At 48.0% G+C, this 20669-nt stretch overlaps 4 protein-coding genes across 4 annotated transcripts; 2 read left to right on the top strand and 2 right to left on the bottom strand.

Moving 5' to 3' along the window:
• Window positions 1-592: 592 nt before the first annotated feature.
• Window positions 593-1516, top strand: PGRI_075420 (WD40 repeat domain-containing protein; the record flags this gene model as incomplete). Its single annotated transcript, XM_040795256.1, has 1 exon — window positions 593-1516. One exon carries the CDS (start codon window positions 593-595, stop codon window positions 1514-1516), a length of 924 nt encoding a protein of 307 aa, XP_040652933.1.
• Window positions 1517-3070: 1554 nt separating this feature from the next.
• Window positions 3071-8039, top strand: PGRI_075410 (Lipase, class 3; the record flags this gene model as incomplete). Its single annotated transcript, XM_040795255.1, has 6 exons — window positions 3071-3279; window positions 3328-3349; window positions 3401-4043; window positions 4094-4408; window positions 4786-4898; window positions 4956-8039. The coding sequence occupies 6 exons, from the start codon at window positions 3071-3073 to the stop codon at window positions 8037-8039; spliced, it is 4386 nt and encodes a 1461-aa protein (XP_040652932.1).
• Window positions 8040-8514: 475 nt separating this feature from the next.
• On the bottom strand, window positions 8515-9422 carry PGRI_075400 (Zinc finger, C2H2; the record flags this gene model as incomplete). Its single annotated transcript, XM_040795254.1, has 2 exons — window positions 8515-9188; window positions 9248-9422. 2 exons carry the CDS (start codon window positions 9420-9422, stop codon window positions 8515-8517), a joined length of 849 nt encoding a protein of 282 aa, XP_040652931.1.
• Window positions 9423-16555: 7133 nt separating this feature from the next.
• Window positions 16556-20381, bottom strand: PGRI_075390 (DNA repair ATPase SMC5; the record flags this gene model as incomplete). Its single annotated transcript, XM_040795253.1, has 6 exons — window positions 16556-17677; window positions 17727-17854; window positions 17905-17977; window positions 18033-18923; window positions 18979-19890; window positions 19950-20381. The coding sequence occupies 6 exons, from the start codon at window positions 20379-20381 to the stop codon at window positions 16556-16558; spliced, it is 3558 nt and encodes a 1185-aa protein (XP_040652930.1).
• Window positions 20382-20669: the final 288 nt, after the last annotated feature.

Below are 20669 nucleotides of genomic sequence, written 5' to 3'. Positions count from 1 at the left end.
AATGTTGATGCCTGAGGCCATTATGCAGCCCCAAATACTAAGTCAAGTTTCGAAGTACTCCGGAATAATAACTATAGAGATCCCCATAAATATTATATCAATGTATCCTATAGCAAGTCTCCTTTTTCGAGTATAAAAGTTTACCGTTACAGAGCAAAATAGGCAGGTCAGCAGATCTCGCGATAGACGGGTCTGGCCAGCTTACATAATAGCAAATCCTGTCATTTTTGCCTATTGCCTATTTGCGAAGACAAGAAGAAATATCACCTTTCTGATTCTCTTCGCACTATAATCGATTTAGTATTGAGATTTGCTATGAACGGGACTTTTTCCTGCTTCACCCCGCAATGCATTGCTGACGGACCACGCTCTTAACTTCACTCTCACCATGAGAAAAGTCCCTCCACCTTTTTCACAAAGCTCCGCAAACGACTTCTAATTTTACTATCTGAAAGTTTTGATCTTTTCCTTTCATCGCCTTAAAAAGATCTGGAACATCGACATCCTCTCTTTCTGCTATCCTGGGTCCCACACAACCAAAAATTATTAAAAATCTGTCAGAATCACCCAGAAGAAAAAAAAGTACCGACCAATGACAGACCTAGTCACTCCTTCCTTTGGGAAGCTGGTCGCTATCAAAACCCTTGATGGCCATACTGGCTGGGTTTGGGATGTGGCTCTTTCCAGCAATCATCAAATCCTCGCTTCAGTCTCAAATGATATGATGATCCGTCTATGGAACGCCAACACCGGTCTCCAGCGCGGTGCCGCAAAAGACAACGGCCATTCCAACTGGGTGCGAGCTGTGAGATTTTCCCCAGCAGGCCGATACTTGGCCACTGCTTCCGATGATATGACCATTCGCATCAGCGACGTAAACACCGGCTTCACCTACCGCATGCTCAAAGGCCACACCGGCAAAGTACGAGCGGTAGAATTTTGCCCCGACGGAAGAACTCTCGCTTCAGCCTCAGATGATTTCACCGTACGCCTGTGGAATGTGAGCTCAGGCTCGCTGCTCAAAACCCTCAATGGACACTCGGGTTGGGTGCGGGCTGTGGCCTTTTCGCCTGACGGAAAGACCCTCGCTTCAACCTCCGACGATAATACAATTCGTCTTTGGGACACGACTACCGGCAATGAAATACATCAACTCAATGGCCATGAATCCTCCATCAGGGCCGTCTGCTTCTCCCCTGACGGGAAACTGCTGGCATCCGGGTCGCAGGACAAGGTCCTGCGCATCTGGGATACGACTTCCGGCGCCATGCTCCACGTCCTCCGAGGTCACTCTGGACTTATCCATGCGGTCGCATTTTCTACTGATGGGAACCAGGTGGTATCTGCGGCCGATGACCTGACGATCCGCGTGTGGGCTGCTCCATTAGGGTTTGCTTGCGTCCGAGTCTTAACCGGCTATACAGGGTGGGTTCGGGCCATTACTTTGTCGGACGATGAAAATATGGTAGTCTACACATCTGACGACATGACTATCAAGATCTGGCACTCGGCGTGATTCTCTCTCGGTAATGGCCTAGGTATACGCAAAAGGACTACCCTTCTTGTTGACGCACGCGTTTGTTTGCTTTTTTGTTTGAGATACCCACCAATGTTCTTGATTCTTTCCTTGCAATTAGCACTTATCTTTTAATTGGTCAAAAGCCGGAACCAAATTTATCTCCTTGACCTGGTTTGAACGGGGTCGAAGTCGCTATACCCAAGACCGTCCACTCTATTCAAGAAACACTACTTTATTCGTCAGGTTTTCAAGTCCACCAGCCTACCCTTGTAAAAAAAAAAGTGAGACACGGAAAGGTGCTGGACATGCCGCAGATCTCTACCTATTCCCAACTTTTGTACAGGGCTAGCGTTGACTCACTCGGATTCTTCTACCTTGTTCATTAGCCAATGGGACAACATGTCTTGCTACTACCCCTGTTGCAAACGCTTAGCTAGCGTAGTATCAAAAAGGCGAAGATGCACACCCCGGCGTTGACCGAGCTCTACGACTCGATTTGATACAATGGGCCCAACATGTCTCCCTTGCCATTATTTTGACTTGGACTGGAAATCATGAGCTGACCAATAAATGTATTTAACAAACCAATTTCAAAGGACGATCCTCGCTAAGTCTATAGTGAATTCAACGGCAACCCCACTCACAGAAAATGCTCTCCTAGAAAAGGCCGAGATACACCCCAGTCCTTCGCCATTGGCTTCGAAGAAAAGGGCCCTGGAAACTCACTGCACCGACCCAGACCAAAGAAATCGACAATAACACTTACCACCCAATACACGACATGGCGTGGGTATTCGGGGCGACATCTATCTTCCGGGCGTTGATCATGCTTGGTTTGCTTGTTATGGAGAAGACACACCCGTCATACTGGTATGGAAAGGCAAAGATGCTGAAAATAGCTACCCAACTACTATTGAAGACACCTTACGAGAAACCAACCAGACTCTCGGTGAGTTATACCGTAACTCTCTCTTCTCCGACCCCCCCCCCAGCTCTTAAAAGTCCAGCCCATTGTCCAGTTCCTAGCTATCTTCTATGCCTATCTTTACAGACTAACATACCTAGTGCTCTCGACCTTCATAGCTCTCTGAGAATAGAAATACCACAACCCGTCGGCCTAACTAGTCTATACCTCGCTCTGGGGATCAGGTACTTCCTCGGTTCACAGGTATGCGGGTTCCTCGCGGACCATCTTCAGAGTCTTGAAGCCGAGGTATGGTAGAAAAGGTAGACTAGAATTCAGAGCACGGTCTACTGTGGTATGGATGTGGAGCGCAGGCCGTCATTGGATTATGCCTGTTTGGAGGTATGGTGAGCGACTTAAAGCTTGGAGTAGTTATGCTGTTGCCTAAAGCAATGATGTTAAAGGTATACCTAGGTTAAATACGAAGGAAGATGATTTTATAGAAGATCTTATTTTGAATCCGTTAATACGTTAATGCAGCTAACATGAAACTAAGTAACCTCGGTCTAATGCATCTCCGCACTTGCTAATACCCCAGCTTTGAACTTGCATTCTTTAACATTCCAACCAATTTACAACGCTTTACAATGTCTGATAACTACGGCAACTACCAAACGGAGATCTACGGCAAGGGCGCTTTAATGGGCATCCTGCCCGGCGTAACCACCGATCCCCGCAAGCTAGAAGAGCAAGCTCGAGAGTCTCTTGGTGTCCGCGCATTTAATTATGTCGCCGGCGGAGCAGGCGAGAAAGCGACAATGGATAGCAACCGTCTGGCATTCCGGCAATGGAAGCTGTAGGTTTCCAGATATTTACTACAATACTCAGAAACTAACGGAGATAGGATCCCGCGAATGATGCGAAATGTGAGCTACAATATACAATGAAACTACGTTCTCGTTGACTGAAATATATAGACACCCGAGCAAGACGTTTCGGTCGAACTCTTTGGTCAGAAATACGATACTCCCCTTATCGTAGCACCGGTCGGCGTACAGGGTATCTTCCACGAAGACAAGGAGACAGGTCTTGCAGAAGTATGCGAGGAAGTCGGTGTACCGTATACGATGAGCACGGCGAGCACGAGCTCGATTGAAGATGTTGCGACCGCCAATAAGGATGGGAAACGATGGTATCAGCTGTACTGGCCGAGGGACAACGATGTTACGCTATCGCTGCTAAAGCGTGCGAAAGAGAACGGGTTCTCAGTTCTGGTTGTTACCTTGGATACATGGTCGCTGGCGTGGCGACCAGCCGATTTGGATAATGCCTATGTGCCCTTTATCAAAGGGGTGGGAAACCAGGTTGGGTTTAGCGATCCTGTTTTCCGTGCGAAGTTCGAGAAGGAAACTGGATCGAAGATTGAGGAGGATATCATTGGCGCTTCACGTGCGTGGATCGGGGATATTTTTGCTGGGAATCCGCATTCTTGGGAGGATTTGGCTTTCTTGCGGAAAAATTGGGATGGACCGATTGTTTTGAAGGGCATTCAGCATGTGGAGGATGCGAGGTTGGCGCTGAAATATGGGTGTGATGGTATTGTCGTGTCAAATCATGGTGGTAGGTGCTTTTGACTGGCTTTTTATGTCATTGCTAATTATTTTCGTCAGGCCGTCAAGTGGATGGTGCTATTGGGTCTCTGGATGTTCTTCCGGAGATAGTCGATGCAGTTGGGGACAAGATGACGGTACTTTTCGATTCCGGAATTCGGACAGGTTCGGATGTGATCAAGGCATTGTGTTTAGGAGCCAAGGCAGTTCTTGTTGGTCGACCGGTGATTTACGGACTGAGTATTCAGGGCCGAGATGGGGCTAGACAGGTGCTTAAGGGCCTTTTGGCCGATTTATGGCAGAACATGGGCCTATCGGGGATTCGGAGTGTGAAAGATTGCGACCGAAGTCAGATTCGCAAGGTGCAATATGGAGGTGACGTGAAAGCGATGATGTAGACATCTGTGAATTAGATTGAAGTACGGAATACTCCGTGTATGATCACATGTGAAATGGCCGATCTCAACTGTTGGGTGTTGGGAACTGGCTTCAGAGAGAACATTGAACTCCAAATGAAATCTTATCTTCATGGAATATTCTTGATATGTTTAAAAAGTCCAAAGATGAAGCAAAACCTGCTGAGATGGAGTATGCGCACGCTCACGCTCCCTCAGGATCGACTCTACTCCCGCGACCAGTCGCGTCATTGATATCTTTGATTACCCAGTCAACCTCACTATCATTGCGACTGGGCACATTTTTTGGCGGGGCGGCCCTGGATGGCGCGCGAGCTACGACTCTGACCAGCTTAGAACTAAGCCGGGCTTTAGTCGAGGGGATTTTAACCAGAGCAGGGCGTGATGTCGCGATTCGTAGTGGCGATGAACATGGCAAAACAGAAGCCGAGTCTCTCCTCGAGCGAAGTGTATGTTCCTGAACCCCTGCAGGGCTGTCGACTTGGTCTGGACTAACAACCCCCTAGTTAGCAACGCTCCACACGACGGTGACCTCGGCATCTTTTTTCGCCGCAGCGACATTTCATTTCTCGTCAACTACTTTGTCTTCAGTTGCAAATCTCTCCCAGGCACTTCTGTCTACTTTGGATGCTATTCTTGGATCCACTGAGTCTTCGAGAGCGATTGCGGCTATTATCACGCTTATTCGACGTGAGTTTAGATCCGTTGAGCCAGGCAGAAGTACGGAGAATATCGGTGTCGGAGACCTCCTCATCGGCTCTCTAGGCTTCGCGCTATTGCAGCGTTGGGGTAAGAAGAATACCGAAAGACATCTGCGTGAGAATGGCGGGGATGAGATTGTTTGGGATGTTGTCATCCTGGACAACGGCGCAAGGGCAGACGTGATTGGATCCCATCAACTACAATTTCCTGATCGTACTAATGAAGAGTTGGTGGAGCCTGGCAGTGCTTCCTTTGTGATGCCTGGAAATGGCGAGGAAGCCTTTGATGTAGTCCGACGGTCGAGCATGTCTGAACCATTCGGGCGTCGTCTCTCTATTCCGTTGGATGGCCAGCAGCAAGCATCCGATGAGGATATCCGCGCTTACATTATGAGCCAACTTCCTCAAGGTTGTCATGCATCTATCAGATCGGAAGTCCTGACGGCGCGAACAATCACGGTCGATATCTACGACGATGATACGGCAGAGATCGCCGCGCCGCCTGGCACGAAAATGATAGAGGAGAGATTCCATCACGATCATGATTACGGGGATACCAATAAGGCCGATTTCCAGCGACGGGGCCCCAGGCATACAGTGGTGTTTAGGACAGCCTTCAACAAATCGCAGAATACTCAGCTGCGACCCTATGATGGCTCTGGAATTCCTGCCCTACCCGAGTCTGATCATCATAAACGAGCATTGCCGGGCAACTCATTGTCCAACAGTCCGGTGAAGTCTCATCATGATCAGTCCCATTTGCATCCCGATGCCACACAGGGAATTGCCCCAAAGCACCGTGCAACACCTCCCGACTCACCGAATGAATCTCCCAGGGCTACACTTAGCAAAGGCCCATTCGCAAAATTTGCACAGAAGGTTAAGCCAGCTGTTCTGGAAAGAAATGAGGCCAAACGACCACCAGGAAAGAGGCCATCGATAAACCCATCCGGGCCCTCAGTGATTCCAAGTCCTCGTTTACCTCCCAGGCCTACAAAAGGGACAGCAGCCGTGAAGCAAGCCACTGCGCGAGAGGTCGCCAGCAGACCCGCTCTTAAGAAGAGCCAAACGGAACCTCTGAGCTATCGACCGACAACCCCTGCCCCAAATCGAGGTTTACGGAGGTCACCCTTTCTAAACTCCTCCCAAAGACAGTCGCCAGAATCGCAAGCGAAACACGCCCCGACTCACGAGATGCATGCTTCTAGGGTCTCACGAGGGGGACATTTCACGGTGCAAGAGAAGAGCCAAGAGTCCCTCCTCACTCAAACCGACACATTCCTCTCACGCCGTGGTGCTAGTATGCGTCCTGGATCGCCTGTCACTGTCCAGACTCACGTTCGCAGTAGCAGCTCCCTGTCTGTGACAAGATCGGAAGCAGATGGGAGTGTGTATGCGAATGATAGCCGTCCTGGCTCGTCATCTATGCATCACAGATCCCAATCATACACCCCCAGCCTGTATTCACTAGCAACTGCCGGGTCTGAGACCTCGCTACTGCTTGCACATCGGCCTCGCAAAAGTGCATATGAAGACATGGAAACCATCCAGGCGCTCAATCGCGATGGCTTTGTTCCAGGCATCTTTCCAGAGAGACACTTCGTACAAAACATTCGCCGGTTCTGTCGGTTCTCCGCTGCCTCATATGGCTCGAATGCGCTCACGGTCATGGGTGTTCCTAGTGGCTCGAAGAATCTACCCAATACCAAGTCCGACGGCCACGAGCATAGTGCATTCTCAGAAAATGCAGGTCTCCCACCCTCCACCATCCTACTATCATCATTTGTCGACCCAGCGGGTGGGTCGAACGCAGCCGGTGAAACAGAGACAGGCTTCCCACTAGTGCACTATCTTTCCATCGACCACGACTCCAAAGCGGTTGTTCTAACTCTACGAGGAACATGGGGCTTCGAGGACATCCTCACCGACATGACCTGCGACTACGACGACCTCGAATGGCAAGGCAAAAGCTGGAAGGTCCACAAAGGCATGCACGCCTCAGCCAAGCGACTCCTAGAAGGCGGCGGCGGCCGAGTCATGATCACCCTACGCGCAGCACTAGAAGAATTCCAAGACTACGGCATAATTCTATGCGGACACTCACTCGGCGGAGGCGTCGCAGCCCTCCTCGCAACAATGATATCAGAACCAAACCCCTCCACAACAGGCACATCCTTCGTAACAGCCTCATATCAACCCGCCACCCGTCCCCGTCTCTTAACCGCAGATAGCAATCCCGCCCCAGACACAACCCTACCAACCTACACCCTCCCCGCAAATCGCCCAATCCACGTCTACGCCTACGGCCCCCCAGCCACGATGTCCCCCTTCCTCCGCCTCGCCACGCGAGGCCTAATAACAACAATCGTAAACGGCTCAGACATAGTCCCCAGTCTATCGCTGGGCATTCTACACGATATGCACACGGCGTCAGTATCCTTCAAAGACGACGCCACAGGCGCAAAAGCACACATCCGTCAACGGGTCAGCGATTCACTCCGTCAAAGCATCATCCACAAATTCTACGTTAACCAGCCTCCGCTGGTAGTTAATGCGGGCGATGGCGTCGGTGAAGATGCGTGGGCTTGGAAGACGTTGAAACTGCTGCGGGATGAGATGCGTGCGCCGAAACTCATGCCGCCCGGTGAGGTTTTTGTCGTTGAGACGATGCGGGTTCTACAGCGGGATGCGTTTACGGCGCCGGAGCTTGGGAGCGATGGGTATCCGCGGCTTGGGAGGCCGGCGACGCGTGTGCAGATTCGGTTTATTAGGGATGTTGATGCTTGGTTTGGGGAGTTGCGCTTTGCGGGGGGTATGTTGAGTGATCATAACCCTGCGCGATATGAGACTAGTCTTGCTGCTTTGGTGAGGGGGGTTTTGGATGAGTAGGGCTTGCGAGTTGGTTAGATACCTTTTCTTTTTGGTTATTTGGATTACTTCCAACATTATGTTTGTAATGATTTGATGATACATTTAGGGCTCAGATAGATAAGAATGAATTCGATGTTTGTACAAGTTAGTACTTGGGTTGTCATAAGAATGACCTCTTGCCCTCGGGGACCATTAATTTGTGGTTAACAAAGAACGAAGAATTATGGGCGCTACGAGGACTACGGTATGAGCAAGAAGAGAAAGAGAGTCTTCGTCATAAAATATACATTGAGATCGTAATTTTATAGTGTATAGAACCGACCCATCTAAACCAAATGGGAATCCCATAAAAAGAATCAAAACCAAGATCCAGGGTATCATCACGGCATCACAGACAACGCCAAACAAAAGAAATCCCCACCAGACAAAAGAAAAAACCCCTTTGAGAAAAATAACATGACAAGAATCGAAAGAATGCCACAAAGCCACCCGCTTATACAACAAGCGCGGTGGCAACAGTAGCAGGACCGGGGCGACCAGAGTGGCAACCACGCTCATGGCGCTTCATATTGCTGCGCACGGAGAAAGCCTTACCGCAACCGGCATGGGTACAGCGGAAGGGCTTCTCGCCAGTGTGCGAGTGAGAGTGGATGCGCAGGGAGGAAGGGCGCGAGAAAGCCTTGTGGCAGGTACGGCAGATATACCGGTCGTGGTTCTGCTGGTACGGGGCTGAGGTGGAGGGCGGGAAGTAGTGGTGGTGTTGCCAGGCCGGGGTGACGGGGGAGATGAGAGCGGAAGCCGAGTGTGAGTGCTGCTGCGTCTGGACCTGGACTGAGGGCATCTGGGGAGCTGATGCTGGGGTCGAAGGCTGGAAGGAGGATGTGGTTGGTGGGCGAGGGTAGTACATTGGCTGTTGGGGAGCGTCGATTGGAGATGTGTAGGATGAGACGCTTGGTGCGGGCGAGGCGTAGGGTGCTGTGTTGCGGGGGATGTGGATTGAGCTGTTGCTAGAGATTGAGGAACGGTGTAGGTGGTGCGCTTCCTTGTGGGAGAGTGACTCCACGGGAGATGCACGGCGGTGGCTGTGGCCGGAGCCGGGGCGCATGGGTGGTGTTGGGGGAAGCTCATAGTGGCGTTCACCGAGAGATGGTGAAAGACGTTGGCGCTCTGGGAGGTATATGTTAGTGGGGATGTTTAGGGGTTGTAGTATGGTTGGAAGTACTCACTAGCTGCCTGTTGGGCACCATCGGCACCCTCAAAGAGAGATGAGATCGAAGGCAATGAGACCTTAGGCTCTTCGGCTGGCGGCGACAGAGGCGGCGAGCGCTTATAGTAGCTGGACTCGAGAGGAGTATACATTGGCTTAACTGCCGTGTGGGAGAGGAGGTTGGAGAGATCCATGATGAAGAAGATGGGTTGGAGAGGTTTGATCTAGGTGCGTTTCAAGTTCGGCTTTGTTCAGTGAGTGGGGGATGCCACGAGGTTTATACCTAGAAAGCAGGCGGGCGGCTTTGGATGATCGCCAGCGGACGATGCCGAGTCAGGCAAAATTACGATTTACGTTACCATTTTTTATTTCTTTTTTTTTAATTTTTGTATTTACTTTTTTTAATTTCTGTTTATTTTTAATTACTTTTAATGAGACGCAGTATGCTCCAAAGCTTAATTTAATTGATTTTTCTACTTTAGGTTTAATAAATTCAATTTAAAATTAATCTAAGCGAGATCAATAATAAATAATTATTCTTTTCGGAGATTAACGTGGGGAATGACGATTCAACCACGCGAGAGAGGCAAAAGCCCTAACCTACCAGCCTTGTGGGATGTGCAGCGCCCTAAACCCAAATTGGGAGGCCGTAAAAACCCCGTTGGACGATTGCACCTCGGCTACGGTTAGTGCAGATCCTGCTGGACCTGTCACATATACTAAGCCACCCCATAAACGGCTGATCGATCAGAGATCTGTTGATCTACGAGAGCGATGAATGGCTGTATACAGAGTAGAGATAGATATAATCGTTCTTATTATCTCTTCTTTTGAACTATGATGAAAATTAGAATAATTATAAGTTCAAAACCCGGGGATAACACGGTTCAGGAGATCATTTGTCGCGTGGCTATGGAGAAAAACGGCGCAAGCGAAAAGGGAAGGTCACAAAGGGATGTGACTAGTCCGTTTTGGGCCACACCTCCGGAACCTTGGATTCATATTTACGCCTGCACTGCTCATACGCTGAACAGGGTACTCCGTACATACTATCCATGGTTCCATGCACTGCGAATTAAAATTAATCTATTAATTTTCCATCCCGGATTCTCATCACAAAGGGCGGCTCTAAGCGCTGGGGGCGAGACCAGGAGGGGATGTCTGAAACAGTTAATCCATGGCCTTGGGCCTCGCTTACACAGATCTAAGAGGCACTGGGAGCGGAGTACCTCAATGTATGTATACATATCATGCATGGGGAAAACTTGTTTCTCTCACACTCTAATGCATGATGCGTATGTAATATCCAGTTAATCTATGATGTACGCTCTGATCACAGTCTTATCGTAAATCTAATTTGAGAACAGAAAAAAGGAAAGTTCACTTCGGCGGTTAAGACCACATACGGTAACAAAGGCCTAGAGTCGTTCTAAGACCATGCTCCTGAAGATCATTCCTCGAAGCCATGGAACTGAGCTTTTCTATGTCTACCAAAGAAAACGAGTTAATGAAACGATCGGCGTTCTGGAACATTACTCTGATTACCATTACCTGTAATTGTCTTTTGGCCGTGCACGGCTTCTGCACAAGTGCGACTGGGGATTGGCCGTTAGAGGTGGATTTATCCCGGCCTCGTGGAAGCGAGCTCCACTATTTAGCCATTTACGAGAGATCGCCGGTGACGGAGTAATATTGTAGAAAGGACTGTATAAAATAAAGTAGGTGGCGATAGGATATAGATTATTCGTATATTAATTTTGGTTCCTTTTCTTCCTCGCTCCGTGTCTTACCCGGCAATTCCCTTACCCAACAGCATAACGATCGATTTGGTTATTCTAGAATGGCTCGAGCGTCAGGATCGTCCCGGGCCTACGGATGATCAACCCCCTTGTCGGCACTTGTACGGACTATCCTCAACTAAGCCTGGCCTCGGTCTTTGGATTCCGCGGACATTGATTGGGTCTTGGTTCACATTGGATATTTGACCTTTCATATTCAGCTTATTGTCACAAAGTCATGTAAGTCATATTTGTGAGCAATGTCATATAGAAAATATACTTCAGAGATCTCCATTCTGAAAAACTTCACGGTCGGAAGCCTATCTTTCCTTTTTTCCTTTTTCCCTTTTTTTTTTTCTTTTTGTTATGAAACCGGCAAAAGTGTGACCCGCTCGAGTCCCATGGAAGGGATTTTACGCTTTGCATTTAGTTTTTTTCTAAATTCAAATGATGAACCAAGGGATATTTTCCCCCCTTCCATTCCACTCTACTATATTCTATAGTAAGCCACGTACTCGTTCTATTTTTTTTTTTTTCTGTCAATCAATAGTCTGATCAATTTAAACCGAGGAGCATCATTGATCGAACTATCCTATTTGGGTTATAGATCCGGGTAGTTAGCGGATTCAGCCGTGATCGCTGATCGTCTCTTGGTCCCGGGGCACTGGGCCCATGCCACGCGACTGTCTCACCCCTTTCGTCCCGGACACACAGACTTACCCAGGTTGAGTCAATGGTCGCAAATCAGTGGGGCTGAACTTGTCCACGCGAAGAACTTGGATCTTCGATGTGATATATTGTATATAATATACCTATACGCTCAATACGACATCCCCTACAGAGTCCTGGTTGCCTTGTGAAGAGGTTGACACATGGCACTTGCATGTCCATGCAACTGCTGTATCACATATCACATCATGTTGTGTTTCAAAACTCCAAACTATAATTAAAATTAAAATCCTCCAAGCGTCACTGAATTCAAAAGTTAATGTTCGCCTATTCCTTGGGAAGGTTGTAACCCGAGAAATTATACGTACTGCGTATTACCTAAATCCCCGTAGATCCCCGAAGTTACTGTAAATGCTAAACCGCCAAGATTGTTACACGCCGATCGGGATTGGTAGATCCGATCTTACACTTGTACTACTTGGGAAGGTACTTTTATTGGACGATGCGCCAATATGCAAGTGCGCATATAATATGCACCTTTTATATTTTTGTCTCCATTTCACGTGGCAGCAAGCCCTAATCTGGCATTGTATCCGATGCACCTGTCTGCGTCCGATCACTAGGATATCCGCATAGGATCTTCCCGCCGACGAAGACTGCAGTAGTGTACATATTACATTGCTCTTAATGCATTGAATTATTGAATATTGAATTCTGATTAATACGAACCGGTCGAATGAGTTTTATCTATACTCATTTTCCAGGACACAATTTCAAGATTCGTCGATGATAATTACCTTTCTACTATGTATAGAAAGTCTATTCCAATATCTAATCTTAATCTACTCCGTACTATATAATTATAACTATGTACTCCGTAACCTCCTTCCTATTCGAAATTGATCGGTGGATAACGAAGATCCAACTTCAGGGGATAACCCATGGCCATAGCTCCTGCTGACTCAGTGTATGATCGCCCGCCATCGCTAAGCGATGACCATTTATGGGTTGTCTCCGATGCAGCCCTCCACGTAATGTCGATATTGTGCATTGACTCGTATTTAGACCCCTGATGCGCATACAGCGTACTGCATACTATCTATATTGATCATATAGTGCGTAGATTTAGATTAGATACTTAATTTGATGTGTAGGTCAATCCACCCTGATGTTGTTTGGCCCCTATCGCTTTCCACATTAATATTCCTGTTGGATGGAGGATGATATGTTTGATTAAATAGCGTGTATGGAATATTCCTTCAGGATTCCATATCTCAGTGTTTGATCCTTTCCGGCCCCCAAAAAAGGAAAAAGAACATTCATTCTACACCGTAGATTATCAAAAGCGTATTCATCGTATAGCCCGTACCCGAACCCGAAGACTGAAAATCAGGGGGCGAAAGTAATAATAGAAATGTCAACGCCAAAAGCAAAAAATGAAGACCCTTAAATCACCTTATATAACCGACATGCCTAACGAGGGATGATCGACGGCGATCACCTACAACGGAGTGCAAAATTGGCCGTCTCGAAAGAGGCAGATCTGGCAAAAGGTGGCGGTCGCTTCCACAGAGTCGGGCCCGAGAGAAACACTTAATAATAAATAAGGGCTACGGTATAATCCTACCGAGCCGTACTAGTCCTATCTAGGGGCACGGAGTATAGCCGCCAAGGGGTATTAGGCGAGAGACGGTTGGAAACTCGGCACATCTTAAACTCCGTGAAACAACGACCTGTTCGTCAAGGGCGATCACAAAATTAAGTCGGGATCTTACCGGCCACACTCCGTACCATTTCCAGCCTTGGTATAAACCCCGTGTGCGATCGGCCGTGGGGCCCCCTGGCATCGGGGGCTGCTGTTCCAGCTCGACCTGTGAACTGACCATCTCGTAGGTTCCATATTTTTGTCTCGAAAATGGAGAACATGGAGCTCCATGCGCTTAATTGCTATTTTAGGGAGGTGATATTGGATCGCTCGTCATCGTAGATCCTGCTCCTTGTTTATCCCCCCCCTTTCATATCTATTCTCAGCACATTGGTAGATCTGGACCACTTTGACCCCCCAATGGGTCTATGTCTCTACTACAGTCGTATCTGCCTGCGATCTGCGCTCTGTTCACTCCACTAGAGCTATGAAACATCCGAGAAACATGCGCATGAAACCATATCCAAATCAAGCCATATACCCGGACATAGTCTACATAGTTAACCTTTGATAGTCCTTGATAGTTTCATTAACATGAACTTGCCTCGGTACTTATCCTATGTTCGATAGACGGAGTACTCCGTTCATCCATAGACTCTGGAGAAAGAATAAAGTTCAATCTTTTGATTACTTTCATTAAGGTCCTGCCTAATTGGGCATCATCTCCAACCTCTCCATTTCATCCTGTTTTAGATCCTTCAGACTTGCGACATTTATTCGGATTACCCTCCGAAAGGATTCATTGTCGCAGCCGTTATGGCTTCCCGATGACTCAACATTATGTGATATCTCGGGATCCACTCGCCTACACCTTTAACGCCTATGCAATGCAAGCCGGACATCCTCCGTATACACCGGGGGAGCGGGGAGGAGGGGCATGGGTCTGATCATATGAAATTTCCACATGTTAACGGATACATACGGGCATTGATCGCTTACGGGGATGCAATGCGACTGCAATAAGAAACACACCCTCTTTGCTCCGTACATGTGCAGGTAGAGTTTTGACGCAGTGATCATCCGGGGCTCCGTTACTAATCCGGTCGCATAGCAGGCAATCCGGGAATCCTTGTCAAGGCAATTTCACCGGCAATTTCACCGTATAACGCCGAAGATTATGTGGACGCTAATGGTAGATCGTGGGTGATCGACGTGTGATTTTCTGTTATTTCATGCCGGCAATTGTTTCTTCCCTTATGCGGGGATTGGGTAGGAAAGGCCACGAACACATCACCTTACATTGGATTGGTAGAGAGATCTGTAAGTGACTGGAATGGTAGATCATAGATCCTACCGTTGCATTCTAGGCTTTTACTGGGGGCCTGGCGGTTATACCTTGTATACATCCTTGTACTCATACCATTGGGTCGACATATATGCATTTAGGTATATATTATTGGATACAGGTCTGGCTTTGGTCCCGTCTCTTTGGTATTGTGCTCTGTCGCATTTCATCAAACCAAGTAGAGCATGCATTATCTATTACATGTTACAAGGTACATTTTCCTAATTAGTCTGTAGCCTGGTTCGCAATATACATTCAAGTCACCAGGCCGTCCAGATCTGAACTTTTGCCGAGATATTCAATATACATCCTTTTAAGTTTATTTTACAGTTTTCTTTGTCTTTGTGACTTCTATAGTTAAACAAGCCACGTTGGGGGCCGTTGAAAAAGGATAACAGAGTGACCAATGCGTTCTGGGGGCCGTGCAGGAAGCGCCATCCCGTATTGAAACATGATGTATCATCTCAACTCACATCTCATACAAAGTTCGAAGGATTTTTAGGCCAATATGAAGCGGTGAATTGTCCGGTGGGTATTGGACGATTGGCAAAGAAAAGAAAAAAAAAAAAGAGAGAGGTAATATGACAAAAACATGTTTGCATTGCATTGCATCGTAGAATATTGAACCAATAGACCACAAAGCAGTGTCGATCAGCCCTGTGCAGGATATGCATGGTCATCTCGATGGGGGATATGTAGATGACATGAGACACCCCTTACCAGTGTACATGAAATCAGAAACAAAGGCATATTAGAGTTGATCTTAGCGAGACGGATGCCTAATGTCAACAGCCCATTGGTGTGCAAACCTCCGGTGATCGACGGAGACGTCGATCTGAGCTCTCTTTGCAGGTTTTTTTCTTTCCTTTCCTTTTTATGTGGAAGCGAGGAGCGATCTATTTCTTTTTTGGTCGAATCGTCCGATCCAATGTAAATCATATTTATCGATTTCAGGCAGCCCTCCCGGGGCTAAGAAAGAAAAAAAGTTAGGTCTTTGACCTCTTTGACCTTTGGCCCAAGTCCACTGCGGCTCCGTTCTGGTGGATCCACTTATATTAAAGATACGAGATTCTTTCTCTTAAACGATTTTCCCGAGGTCTATCTTTGTGCTGAGTATTCAACATCCTTTATCTAAATTCTATAGAGTCTGTTATGTACTGTGTATAAAAATAATAAGTTAATAAACTGCACAGTGGGATCAGGAGACACTGTACTAGACTCAAGGGTAGCAAACTCAGTTTGAAACTAGGTAAAGTCAACGAGTCATTCAACGCAAGACATCCATGTATGTTGTAGGACTATCCATAATATCAACATGTGGAAGTACAACATAGTAATAAAGAGTATACATAGGTAGTTTGGCTAAGAAGTCATTTAACGCTGGCAGGTCAAAAATCAATATCGTAGCCTCTGTGGCGCAATGGTAGCGCGTACGACTCCTAAACGAGATTATCGTCGGTAATCGTAAGGTTCGGAGTTCGAGTCTCCGTTGAGGTATTCAAATTTTATTTTATATATATATATATATATTTTTTTTTCCATATTATTCTTTTTATTTCCTTAATTCCAATGTTATAGAATTGTTGGACATAGGTATGAAACTACCTAAATTTTAGTGATGGTTGTTGGTAGGAAGGAAGTTCTATCCCTGGACGAACTCCTTTTTGGCCCCCTATATGCACGATCGGCCACTCCGTGTCTGTGCGAGTGACCCCACGTCTCGAGACCTTTACTATGAGATCTGATCTTTTCTTTTACAATATTGACGCCCATGCCTATGCTCCTTTTTTTTTCTCTAAAATGAACCCTCCCGGCCGAGATTCGCACGGAATATGGGGTAAATTGGATAAATTGGGTATCGCAGAATAAATTAAATCCCCGAGAACTTCGTTAGGCATAGACATTCACTTGACCGCTGCTTTGCATAACTTCAGAGGGCCCACTAGTGATCGCCCTAGCGGCCACCTTCCTCATGCTTTGAATTGCCTTTTTGAAGTTGGTCCGGTCATAATCTTCAGGCATATGTTCTCCACTGTAGATGCAAAGCACACGCATACCCGGCTTGTAAGACAGTTGTTCAAGTAGTTTCGGTGTAATGAGGAAGTACTGGCCGCCTCCACCACCACCGATGGGGTTGCCATTCTCGTCGGTTTCCTCAGACTCGCCCGCACAGGCAATGTCCACCAGACGTCCGTGAACCATGCGCTCGTTTCGCGGGTCCATACCTTGATTGATCTCATCGACAACTCGGAAGGGCGAAGCGGAGAGCGACTGAAGTGCCATGAGATAGAAGATCGTACTCACGGCTCGCTCGCCACCAGACTGGCGATGTGAATCCAAGACTGAGAGTCCCGCGCCCTCACGGAACTGGACGTGAATCACAATCGACCACTCTCCAAATTCACTAGGGCCAGGTTCACCATTGGGCCCAGGCTCACCTTCCGCTTTGCCCAAGGAAACTTGCCCAGCACAACCGATGCGGCGGAAAGAATCCGAAAAGGCATCGCTGATCTTCTCGATAAGCGCCTCCAACTTGGGTTCCCAGTCCTTTCGGATGTCCGCGATGGCATTGCCAAGTTCCGTAAGCTTGTGTAGGAAATCGGCGAGTTTGGAGCGCAACTTCTCGATGGCTTTTTCACGATCTTCGAACTCCTTGATCATGTGGCTACTACCACCATGGGTGAGCTCCAGCCGGGCCTTTTCAGAGTCAATATCGGCTTCGAGTTTATCCATGTCATGATCATCGAGCTGTTCAAGGATAGCCTCCGCGTCGGGTTGGTTCTGTAGTTCTCGGCTGATTTGCTGAGCTTTCTGGAAAACTGCTCTGGCCTTCACTTTGGATTCCCTTAATTTAACTGTGGCTGCCTGCGCCTCTCGTCTCTTTTCTTCTAGTAACTTCGTACTATCTATGTTGCGATGCCGCAGGGTCTGGAGATCGGAAGTCGCCTCCAAGAATACAACCTCGACTTTCACGAGCTCCTCGTGAGCCTGGCGGAAAAGTTCGACGGCATCCTACATTGCGTCAGGTAAAAGTAGACAGACATGTCCGTGATGAACTTACGGCATATTCGACAGCGGCCTCAGCCTTTCGAATCGCAATTTCGTCTTGCTTATTGCGGAACTCAAGAACTCTCTCCCGTACTCCTTCAAACATCGATTTAATATTTGCAAGTTTGGCCTCTTGTTGAGCTGCAAATTGTTAGACAAGTGACGGCAGAAGAATAAGATAAGAAACTTACAGATCCTCTCTGGGATTGCTCGGTACTGAGTGTGAGCTGTCTGTTTTGCGCTCTTTTCTTGCTCAATGGTTTTCTGCGCTAGAAGTCAGTATGAGGTGTGATGAAGGCAAGAGAATTGTGCAAAATACCATTTCTTGTTCAACCTGCTCGTGTTCTTCACGTATCCTTGACACGGCAGCCTTCTCGGACTCAAGCTTTTCCTTGACGTCCTGCAGCTGTTCTTTCCATAACGTGATATTCTCTTGGTATTCACGTTTAAGGGAAACATCAACAGGCTGTGAGGTCCACACCTGAGCACGCTTGATCTCTCGAACCCGGGTTGATGTGGCGCCTGGTCCATACTCTCTACGCCGAGTCACGTTATAGCCTGTTTTCCCAGATACCCAGTTGCTCAGCAGCCCTCCCTCCAAACGAGCAAATACTTCATTTGAAATATCACGCAGTCCGATAGGAGTCGAGTGCAGGTTTTTCTCACTGCACAGCATGGCAATCACAGGGTCGGGCCCGACCAAAAAATCCCTTGCCCAACCGTCGAATCCCAATTGCGAAAGTTCATCATTAGACATCGGAGGCCTCATAGTATCTAGTGGCAGCGAGCAGGTGCGGATACTAATATCATGGAGCCGCAATGTTTGATTAATCGCATTTTGGAAGGTGCGGAAATCATTCTTAGTCTGCACGGTGAATGACGTGAAGTCTGTCTTCTGGAATAAAGACTCAACAGCATCGGCATATTTGGGGTCGGTGATTGAGCACGTAACCATTGGAGGGCCGAAGACTTCTTTTTCAAACTTGCTTTGGTTTTCAAGAAGCCATTTATAGGCTTTCATGGAATCAGAAGACGAATTTTGCAACTTCATTTCTTGTTGGCCAGAGGCTGAGTCCAAGTTACTCAACTGGCGTTCGGCCTGCTGGATATTCCTTTGCGCTTGCTGTTGCTGGTCCTGAAGGGGCTGCCTCCTATCTTGGATTTCTCTAGCCTTGATTTCAAGCTCGCGCTTTTGGAGTCGTTTCTCTCTCTAATGTTATGGTCAGCACGCTGGTTCAAATAGTGGAGAACGCAAGGCTTCTTACCAAAGTCTCGTTGTAAAATTCTGGGTCAAACTCCACGGCCTCCTCTTCTTGTTGGCGTCGAAGCCTATTGATGGCTTGCTGAACCGATGCTCCTTCGGATTTGTGCCTTGTACCACTCTTCTTTTCGGCCTCAATCTGATCATTGAGATCCTTGATCTTACTCTCGAGTTCTTCGACTTTGTGTGCACGTGCAGTGGCGGCCTTGGATGCCTCGTCAACAGAATCCTTTCGGGCATCTTTTACACCGTTCAGCTGAGTGATATAGGCCTCTTTGGCATTGACCGCACGCAAAATAGGTTCATTTTCTGCTTGAATCCGAAGATATTCTCGCTCGACTTCGGCTTTGGTGACCTTCAGGGCCTCGACAGCAAGGTGGTGTTCCTTGTACTCTACAATCGGACGGCAACGCTCAAGGATCTCGATTTTCCGCTTAATCCCGGCTCGCTGGCGCATTCTTTCAACGTCGGCTCTTTGCATCTCCTGGCGATTCTCCATATTCTGTAGCAATTCCTTGTCGCCGCTGTTGTCCATCTCTAGTTTCTTCTGCTCAGCTCTTAACCTCTTCAAGGCATCATGCCACTGGGTCATTTCGGGACCAGCTGCTGCTCTTTGCGTAGAATGAAGAAGCTCAATCGGTGTAAGTGCAGCAAACTCAGCGACTTTATCCTGAGGAAGGAACTGGCAGAGGTTGTCTACCTGGATGGCGAACGACTGAGCCAGCTTCAGAACGTCGTTCTTAGAAGCGGAGGATCCATTGAGTGTAAAGAAGCTCTTGTTGCCATCGCGCTTTATGATTCGCTGAATGATAGGATTGGCGCGGGTCTTGGGCGGTCCGCATAGTTCAATCTCAATCATAGCCTCTCGGGCCCCATGCTTCACAAATTCGCCCAGGTCTTTGGCGCGTCCAAGATGCTAGAGATCGATGAGTGTTAACATATGGTGGCAGTGTAGTATTATAGCTCATATCATACCTGAGGTCCCCATCCCAGGCCCAAGCAGATGGCACAGACCAGAGTGCTTTTGCCTGTTCCGTTTGGACCAATGACCATGTTGAGCTTTGGTCCAGGATAAAACTCCGCTGAGGTGTATGTCACGAAGTTCGTCACCTTGATCCGGACGATCGCACCTGGCTTATAGCCACCGGGGCCAAGGCCATCGTGGGCTATCGCACGCGGGGCCTGGGAAACTGCTCCTGGTGTTTCAGATCCAGCACTATCCTCATCGCTCTCTCCGTCACTTCCACCTTCGCTCTCTTCTCCACGTTCCGATCCATCATCACTTTCAGCGGGGTTCAGGCGGGGGCGTTTATGGCTTGAGGGTTCGGCTGGGGGATCAAATGTTGGATCTTCGCTTTCTTCATCCTCGCTGTGAGCCCGACGACGAGGTACACTGGGTGATGCCATGGTTGTCGAAACCCTCGAGTAGATGTGAAGGGGGCCTCATGGGCTGTCTGCGAAATTCGCTTTGTTCGGGCTTTCTTTGTTCAAGTCAGACGCGAGGGGAACGCGTCCGCGATCAATAGAAAGCCTAGTTTTAGTAGGCGGTGAGAGACTCGGAATGGCCAATTGGTTGCGATCAAACAGCTTCGACTTTGTATAGCAACTCACCATGCCTCCTCCAAATATCAAGCGGTTGATCTTAACTGCTGCGGTAGTTTCTATCACTATTACTGGAACTCTTTATGGAGCTGG

The sequence above is a fragment of the Penicillium griseofulvum genome, assembly GCF_001561935.1.
Source record: "Penicillium griseofulvum strain PG3 chromosome Unknown contig_6, whole genome shotgun sequence".
NCBI classification, from domain to species: Eukaryota; Fungi; Ascomycota; class Eurotiomycetes; order Eurotiales; family Aspergillaceae; genus Penicillium; species Penicillium griseofulvum.
Note: the sequence above shows the minus strand (reverse complement) of the source record. Positions and strands in the feature narration are given on the sequence as shown.